Raw genomic sequence first — 9,536 nt, 5'->3', positions numbered from 1 at the left:
TGAGCCAGCCCTGAGGGCGTGGGAGGGGTATAGCTGCCACTCTCTCCCTGTTTGTGATGTGGTGGTAGGGGCAGAGGATGCCTTCCTCCCTTGCTCCTACTGCCTCCAGATGTTGAGGGAACTGACCTTCCCCATTACGAGCTGCAGCACTCCGGAAATCAAGCCCTGCACCTTATCTGGGTATGAGAGATATGGACCCATCCCTCATCTGTCATAGGGGTGGGGAAGGGATGTTCTTGGCCCCACCCCCACCTCTCTATGCCTGAGGCAGGTGGAGAGCTGCTCTGCCCCTCACCATCTGCAATACTCTAGGGAGGGTAGACCCTGCACCTAACCTGGGCAGCAGGGTAGAGCCAACCCTGTTGGCAGAGGTGTGGCTGAGCCAGCCCCATAGGTGTGAACACGGGAAAGCCGTCCACACTACTCAGCTATCAAACGGCAGTGTGGTGGGGGAGAGAAGTCTCCCTTTACCCCTCAACCCTTTCCACCTGTCACCCCCCTTTACCAGCTGCAACCCTCAAGAAAGGGAACCCTGCAGTAGAACTGTCCCTGTTGGCAGAGGCACAACTGAGCTGGAACTGGGGATGTGATGTGAATGGGACATCTCGCCACACTCCCCTCATCTGCCATGCGGTGCTAAGGGCCAGGGAAAGATGCCCTCCCCACCTTGCCCCTGTCACCTGTGCTTGGCCAGCAAACTGCCCATCCCCCTTACCAGAGGCAGCACTCAGGAAAGGGGACCCTGCACCTCGCCTAGGCAGCACAGCTGAGCTGACAGGAAGTATAGGAGGGACTTCTGGACAGAGAGAGCTCTGGGAAGAAGAAACGTGCGTCGCTAGCTGGACACAGAGAGAGGCAAAAAAATTATGAATCAGATGGTAACACATAAATGAATAGAAATGGGTTAATTTAAAATTATACGAGCTAGCAGGACAAGCCTATGCTAAAAGCTGAGCTTTCATAAATAAGAAGTCTCCGTGTCATTTTCTGTGAGCTGGAGACCCAAAGAAAAATCTGTCTAGACTTGACCCTATTGCCAGGGGTACGGGTGAACTGGCCCAGCCCCTTATCCGCCATATGGTGGCATAGGTGGGGAAGAAATGCACTGTCATCACCCCTTGCCACCTGTGCCCGTGAGAGGTGGGAGAACTGGCCTTGAGCCTCCAGTTCAGCACTCAGGTGAGCGGCCCCCTCTACCTCACCTGGGAATACAGTAGAGCCGGCCCTGATGATCCAAGCGTGGGAGAGCCAATCCTGAGGGCACGAAAGCAGAACTGGCCCTGTCCCTTGCTCATTGCTGCAAGGGGTGAACTGGCCAGGGAAATGCAGGAGAGCTCAGCAGGAGAGAGCTGGTGGGCTGACCAACCCTGTAACCATCCAGGCCCAGAACCACCAGAGTTATGAGTTGGCATTACCCCAATACCCACCCTATGACCTGCAGGAGCACATGAAGGGGCTGGTCCTGCAGACCCGAAGCCGCAGGACCTCCAAAACACAGGGCAGATATCTAATAAGAGTCCCAGTGACGACCCAGCATCAGTGGTGTGGCAGGACCTGAATCCCCAAACCAGACCAATGACTCTGCAATGAACACTTGCAAGTAAAGCTATCTGGACACAAGGGTATACGTGTGATCCACTATGTCACACTATGGCTTCCATGATAAGATTTTTCCTTTTTTCTCTTAAATTTATTATAATGGGGGTGGGGATGTAAGGGTAGAGGGCAGATATGAAGGGATGGGGAAATGTATGGGATGGAGATGCGTGATGTCAAAGATACAAAGAATAAAAAACTAAAAGAAAAAAAAGAGGCCAAATCTGTTCCCTGGGATGATGGTAGCCTGCCACATCCCCAATCAGACACCACCCCTCCCCTGACCTGGATGCAGGCAGATATGGCACACCACCAAACTGTCACAAACTGCAGAGGGGCCTTTCTTCGTCCCAAGGTGACAGAGAGGATGTGCTACTTGGATGTCACATGTACTAATGAATTCCACTTTCACGTATCAGTAAAAACCGTCGCTTCTTAGAGGATGTGTTTTGTTTCTCTTCTACTATTGGGGGCTCCTCAAGGTCTCAGGGGATCTCTAGTTCCTGAGGCGGGCTGTCAACGCTGCTTCCCCCTTGGAAAGAGCTCTCGGCAATGACGTCATGACTGACGGGCATTTCTTTTTCCTGTCGGTATTTTTAAAGCATCCAGGACCCTTTCCCCACACCACTGTTTATGGAAGGAGACCTACCCTGTAGTTAGCGCTATCTGCGGAAGTTTCTACACAATAAGGGAACATTGCAGAGGAGAGGAACGAAGGACGTCGTCGTTGTCCTGAGGCAAGACTCCAACCAAGGACCGGCTGCAAAATATCTTGTGCCAACAAAGGCTTCAAGAGGAGTGCTTGCTGGGTGCACACCTTTAATCCCAGCACGTGGGAGGCAGAGGCAAGCGGATCTCTGTGAGTTCGAGGCCAGCCTGGTCTACAGAGCAAATTCCAGGACAGGCTCTAAAGCTACAGGGAAACCCTGTCTCAAAAAACCTAACAGGAAGTTTATGTACGAATGATAATATGTTTGGGTGCTTCCAGCACACATGCCTATCCTGATCTTAGAAACCAGTGTCTACCAGGAAGTGACTACAGAGTCAGTGTAGCTTCAGGAAAACCATCTTCAACTGAAATGCCTTCTTTGGTTAATATTTAAGATTTCTTAGTGCAGACTGAAATGGCATACAGCATGGATGTTCACTCTGGATGAGGGCTGAGGATGTGAGCCTCAACTATATCCCCTTAACCCACAAGCTACTGTTGTTAGAGACCAGAGGGCAGACCCAGTCACTAGTCTGACCCTGCTAGCTGTTCCTTTCCATTGCTGGCATCCCGGAGCAACCATGGACAGGTAAAGATCACAGGGCACTTGGCCTCTGGTGTTACAACCAATCTCTGTTCTCTTCCCCAGGCAGTGAACTTTGGCTTGTGACCACCCACAGAACTTTTGTGGCTAGAAACAGGCATTTTCTAGAATCTTAGACAAAGGGTGGCTGCATCCAGGGAAAGTATACATGCTTATGGGAGCATTACAGTTTGAGTTGGAAGCCTCCTCCGTGTCTATGTGAAGAGGTGCTCCCCAGGGTGGTAATATTGGTAGATGGTAGAACCTAAGTCCTTAGATCATGACGATGTGCCTGTCAGAGACACAGTGGGAACCGGGCTCCCTCTCCTCTTCCACCTCAGGGAGAGGTGAAAGGCTTTGTTTCACCACCCGTCCCTCTTGCTTTGATACACTGCCTCCCCACAGGCTTGCAGCTAAGGAGCCAGTTGGCTAAGGAAGAGCCAGCCCTTCTTCTTGGGCTTCATTAGCCCATTTGCTACAGTGACAACAAAAAGAATGCTGGAGGAAGCATGGAACCCTCTAGGGACATGGGCGTCACATCCTCCTGTGTCCTTTCTGCTGACTGCAAGGAAGAGGAGGGAATGTTAGTGAACTCCAATGTCCCCCACACCCAGAAGAGACCCCTCTGTCCTCAGAGATCTTGTGCAAAGCCCCAGCTAAGGTTCTGCACCTCAACTCAGTGGCTGGAGTTTCTCCAGATTTTAACTTGTTGCTCTCCCAGAGTCTCTGTAGACCACACCCTTCAAGTGTGTCACCTAGGCAAATAATGAATCATAAATTTTATTTCAAAATGTAAACGTCACTAAACATGCATACATGTTAAAACAATAAAATTTACAATTTCATTAATTTTTTTCTTTTGCATAGGACATTACAATATAGAATCTATGCCTTACAAAATACATAACAAAGTTTTATCCGAGCAAGCCAAGGCCAGATTGGGAACTATACAACTGTAATACTTCACTGTAGTGATCCAGGAAAGACGGAACATGGCCTTTGGAAGCATGTTGGGAGCTAGGGTAGTCTTAAAAAAAAAAAAAGAAAAAAAAGAAGTTCCTATAGAAAAGAAAATCTGGAACTTGATGGAAATGGCCTTGGACCCTCAGATTTTGCCTTGGGGTTTTGGCAAAGGATCCCACAGAAGTTCCACTGATGGCTTTTTATGAAAAACAGTCACCTGGGCCTAGCCAACAAAACCGCAACAGAGATTTCCAGTCACTAAGGAGGATAGGAGCTCTGACGTCACAACGCACCAGGCACCCGGGGCCTCTCCAGTATGCAAGGGAGAACAGAGAGGTCCATCCACTCACATACCAGGGTAGTCCTCCTAAATTCAGGTCTGCCACTGGAGAGATGATCAGGCAGCGTCTGAGAAGTGGCCCCAGCTGCTCCTGGGGAAGGGCTACTCTGAAGTCTAGGCTCTCAGTTCTGACTAGGGCAGCCTGGCCCACAGGTGACCAGCTCACAAGCTGACCCTGTTAATGCAGACGGGGGCAGCCCCCGCAGGAGCTCTAGGGAAACAGCAGGGAGAACCCCGCCCCCACGCCTGACCTACGTTTCCTGCCCAGTCCCAGGGATGTGGGGGAGGTGTCTTCTTTGCCATCCTGTTTGTTTCTAAACAAAGTAGTGAAGTTTTAAAGCTGTGTGAGATTGGGGGGATGGGGGTAGGGGAGCTGGGCTGGGCTAGAGTTCCAGGACAAATCCACTAACCCTGTGGGGGTGAGGGGTGGAGGGAGGGGGCGGGGTCAACAGAAACCAAGCAAGCCTCCTTTCCCTGGTGGACTGGGGCCTCCAGGCCAGTTCTGCTCCTTTCACTGGAGGTCAGTTGGTCAGCCAGAGGAAGGGCCTCTCCCTCAGCAGTGCTCAGGCCCGTATCAGTAGTTAGCTGGATTGAGCATCCATGTTTGGGTACAAAATTCTCTGGAATGTGTCCAGGACAAACCTTCAAAGACTCAGAATCAGGAAAATTAGTCAGAGGACCTGGCTCTTCCTAGTGCCATCCTGATTTCAAAACAGTGAGTCCACATCTGGATTTCAGCTTTGAAAGTCATGGCCACCAGGACTCACATAAGAAACTTTGGACAGCAAAAAAAGATGTGGGTGACCTATCAAGCATTTCTTACTGATCGCAACATGGCTATACATAAACCTTTCAGCACTGTCTCTGACCGAACAGCCTTTTGTAAAGTGTGTGTGTGTGTGTGTGTGTGTTGGGGGGAGGGGGCAGCAACCAGTAACACCTGTCAGAAGTCAAACTAGATAGCCTTGTAAACAAAGCCACAACCAGGAGTGAGAAACGAGGCCAAGCTATTGCTCAGATTTGTCTTACGTGGAAGGTGCCCCTGCTTCGTGGAGACCCCAGATGAAGCTCTAGGAAATGCTGTGACCTTGTGCGTGTCGTAGCACCTGCTTCTGGCTAGAAAAGGGCCAGCCTCCTGGACAGGAAGTCTTGAAAGGTAACCCCGTCTGTTCTGCCACATTTCTCTGGGAGCCACAGAATGTCATCTTCCCTCTTCCCCACATCTAAACACCCTTCACCAGGGACACCAGGGTGCGTGTTTTTGCACCCGGGGAGGCCGCACGCTGGTGAATCCTGTGTCTGTCCCAGTGCTGGCCTCAGAACCAAGTTGAGATGGGATGGGCTGGAAGTGGGGACTTTGCACCTCAGGTCCTGTGGGTAGGGGGCATGGCGGGATACAAGTAGGGCCACACTCCCATCAGGGGCATCACTGTCCATCCCTACATAGCACCCATCAAGAGAGAACCTAGGGCCCTCTTTGAAAAAGGGCTGTTTTCTGTATGGCTGTAGGATTCAGTAGGCATTTGGGGAACAGACAGTGACCCCCTAATATGGCTGATGCAAAGAGGGACATGAGCTAAACTCCAGCCCCCTGATGGCTGAAGTCCAGAATTCCTTTTAGACACTGCTACAGGGAACTCTCCCTTCCTTCACTCAGGCACTTTCATTGTGGGATCTCTGCCTCCTGTCCCTAAAAAAAAAAAGGATTTGACTTTTCAGTATTATTTCTGGGCACCCTATAGGTTTCTCAGTCAAACTGAAACCAGAAAGTATGGCCATAACCGCAAAAACTCAAAGCCCCCGCACCAGACCCAGGCTGGGAAGACTCTGCTGTACCTTAGAAGGAATCCCTTGTTTATGACGAGATGGGGACCTAATGAGAACCCACTGGAAATGAGTCGAATCATGTTCCTCCCCTCATCCCATCCGCTGATGAGATGAACCGAAGCCCCAGATGATATAGGGGGGGTCCAGGAGGGTTGTCTTGGCCCCATGCTGAAGGACCACACCCTGCCATTAAAGGAGAACCACTTTGGGAATGAAGACACGTTCATTTGCCAAAAATAGCCAACGCCTGCATATTTCTGTTTTAAGGCAACGTTACCCTTCCATCCATCAGATGGAACAGCCCTGGGTCATTCAGAGGAAAAATTAAATTAAGTGCTCTTTGGAAACAGCCTACGCCCGCTTTCCCTCCCCCACCCCCCAACCCACTCTACAACAAACCAGCTCTTTCTTTTATTCCAAGATGATGGGGCTTAGAGTCCTTTTTTACCCTTCCTAAGTGCAGACAGTGGCTGAGTTAGAAAGCCCCCTTCTGTGACTGTGCAGGCAGAGCACACGGAGGCAGCTGGCTCTTCCCAAGAAGAGGCCTTGGGGGCAACACTACTGCATCTCTCTGTCTTCAGAACCATAGATGTAGGTGCACCAAAGGACTTTGGAATAAAATTCCTGAATCTGGAATGTGAATTCCTGAGACGTGAAATGTGTTCAGAGTGTGGCTTTCTCCGCCTCACACAAATGACTTTGGGAGGGGCTACACTTTGGAACTCAGCGCGGAAGATCGCCACACCCCAAGCACCCAGGGTTCCCTTCAGTCAAGGTCCCAGCCGCTGCTTACTCCAGTCTCCTCCCCAGATGAAATGCAAGCAGAGCTATCGCCAGCTTTGCTCTGGACCAGGACAGGGACCATCCCCCAACCCACCATGTTGGCAGCAACAATGCCACAGCCCAACTCAGCACCTACTGTGCCACCAGAAGCCACCATATGCCATTAGCCTCTCAAAGCTGACACAGGTAGTCAGAAAGCGGTGCCCCAGGTCTACATGGCAGCCACATGACAACAGTCAGAAACTGCAGACTGGGCTGGGCATGGTCTCTGGGTTTTTCCTGTGCTGCCGCCCCCCTACACTTGTGTAAGGGCTGGCTGGGGTGGAGGCAGAATGACCACAACCAAGGCACTCTGGGCCCAGGAAGCCCATCTACGGCCCTCTGAGTCACAAGGGCTGATCCTCCATATCAAAATGAAGAGAGGTCTCTGTAAGACACCCCAAATCCATCCCAAACCCACCCAATCAATACATACGCGCGCGCACACGCACACACACGCACACACATACACATATATATCCGATCAGACCTGGGACCTTATGTTCTTAGGCCCCAGTTCTCGGGTGAAGGGGAAGAAACGCCTGGGCCTCTGCAGGATGGGAGTAGATGGACCCTCCGTGGACCTGCAGAAGAGCAACCAGGACACGGTCTTGCCAATGAGGCCCAGCACCTGAATCCAACACAGCAGCCCAGGTCTGGACTCCAGGAGAAACAGGTCAGGCCCGGCTTCTACTCCAGCTGTTTTCCCAGCAGTCCCCTCCCTGTCCCTGCCTTGCAGATGGGTGTGGCTTGGGTCCTCCGAGGCAGGGCAGGCAGAAACAGGAGGGAAAGCGGGAAGTACAACAGGGGTGAAACTGGGTGTTTGCTAAGTCTGCACTCAAGGTTCTGAGAAGGTGATTCCCACAACTGTCATATGGTGTCCCCCCCCTCCCAAAAAAGCAGAATCCTTGTTTCTCCAGCATCATCCCAGTAGCATCTGCTGCTCTGCTCCAAGGAGTTCTACCAGCAGTCTCTGTGGGATGTGTGACTGCTGCCAGAGGCACAGCCAGCCACACACAGACTGGAGAGGCAGAGGCCGCACGATGGTCCTGCTTCAAACAGAGGCGCCGCCACAGTGGCCCAGGGCATGGGAGCTTGGGGGAACTGGATGAAACAACACCAATTTTGGGGGAAGCAGTTTCAGCACAACATGCCCAGGGCACTATTTCCCAGTCTGAGAACATGGTGTGATGGTGAAGGGTCCCAGGTGCCTTCTGTAGGGCAGGCAGGGCCCAGGCCGCCTCCCTGGGTTGTTGGCAACAACACTGTGCCAATCCAGGCAGGGTTTGCATCTGGCCTCCGTTTTTCTGGGGATTTCTGGAGGCAGAAAGCCAAGCAGGTAGACAGGCAGGACCACCTCAGAAGGCAGATGTCCTTCTCCACGGTTCCACAGGCAAGTGCTCCCACGGTCTGTCATGGCTTCCCGCATCCCTGTGAGGTGGCCAGTCCCTCAGACCCACCTGTTCTCTAAGCCAGGCCAAGGGGCAGAGGTGCCACTGAGTGGTAGCAGGAAGCGGGCACAGGCCTTTCAGGGCCTGCTGCAAAACCACAATGTCGGTGGCCACATCTACTCCCAGCTGGCCTGTTCTGCCCCAGTGTGATTCCCAACCTCACAGAAAACTCCAGAGTGCAAATCTATGTACAGAGTAAGGCGGCAGAAAGGCGTGCCCTCACTGACCTCGTGGACCGCGTCCATCCCTGAGAAAGGGGGGGTTTCGACACCGCTGAATCTCAACTTCGTGGATAGCTCTATTGTGCAATTTGTGGGTCGTGTATATATTTTTTTTGAAAAAACAATTTTTTTTATGTTAAAAATTGACACCTGAGGTGAAGAAAAGTGTTTTGCTGTGGACTTCTCAAGTTCACTCAGCTTTCCTATTATCAAGGGGGCGGGGCGGGGCGCGGTCTGGGCGCGGCGGGTGCTCAGGGCGAGCTGGCCGGGCTGATGGTGGGGCTGCTGGCATCGGAGCGGCTGTAGTCGCTGAGCGAGCCCGTCCGCGAGCCCCCACCGCGCCGCTGCAGCATGCCCGGGTGGAAGTTGGCATGGCGACGCGCGTGTTTCGTCAGGTGGTCGCTCCGCATGAAGCGCTTCTCGCAGATGGGGCAGCTGAACTTCTTCTCGCCTGTGTGCGTGCGGTAGTGCCGCGCCAGCTCGTCCGAGCGTGCGAACTTCTTGTTGCACTCCTGCCAGCTGCAGGCGAAGGGCCTCTCACCTGTGGGAGACAGGGGCAGAGGTTTTAAGTCTCGGCTACGCCCCACCATCTAGTCAAGCCACTGCCTCTCACCACCCTCGAGGCCCATTTTCCCATCCTGTGGACAAGCTCTCAGCCCGCACCTGAGATGCAAGCAGATGACAGGGCTGAGGAAGACACACAACATGGCCGACTCGGCAGTACAGCTCAGACAAGGGAAAGCATTCCATCAACACTCCCCAGGCAGGACCAGAGTAGGAAGGGGGGCGCATCTTGTCTAGCAAGAGGGGGTCTGAGAGACCACTACCCAGAGTCTGCCAGCCCACTGGACCTGCTCTGACAGGGGTCCTAATGCAGGCCTGCCATGCAGCAGACTTCAAAAGGCTCCTGCAGACTCAGGCAGGATGACACACAAAGGTAATGGCTCAGAACGTGTGTGTGTGTGTGTGTGTGTGTGAGAGAGAGAGAGAGAGAGAGAGAGAGAGAGAGAGAGAGAGAGAGAGA

The 9,536-nt window shown here is 52.6% G+C and overlaps 1 protein-coding gene across 1 annotated transcript in view; it reads right to left on the bottom strand.

Annotated features, from left to right (window-relative positions):
- Window positions 1-3,691: 3,691 nt before the first annotated feature.
- The window catches only part of Klf13 (Kruppel like factor 13), a 50,995-nt gene continuing 45,150 nt past the window's right edge, over window positions 3,692-9,536 (bottom strand). The window contains exon 2 of the mRNA XM_005357809.2: window positions 3,692-9,053. Within this exon, the coding sequence (XP_005357866.1) occupies window positions 8,764-9,053 (290 nt within the window). The 3' untranslated portion in view covers window positions 3,692-8,763. The remainder of the gene's footprint in view (window positions 9,054-9,536) is intronic.

This window comes from Microtus ochrogaster, chromosome 22 (assembly GCF_000317375.1).
Source record: "Microtus ochrogaster isolate Prairie Vole_2 chromosome 22, MicOch1.0, whole genome shotgun sequence".
NCBI classification, from domain to species: domain Eukaryota; kingdom Metazoa; phylum Chordata; class Mammalia; order Rodentia; family Cricetidae; genus Microtus; species Microtus ochrogaster.
The sequence above is the reverse complement of the archived record's forward strand: the minus strand, read 5'-3'. Positions and strand labels throughout refer to the sequence as shown.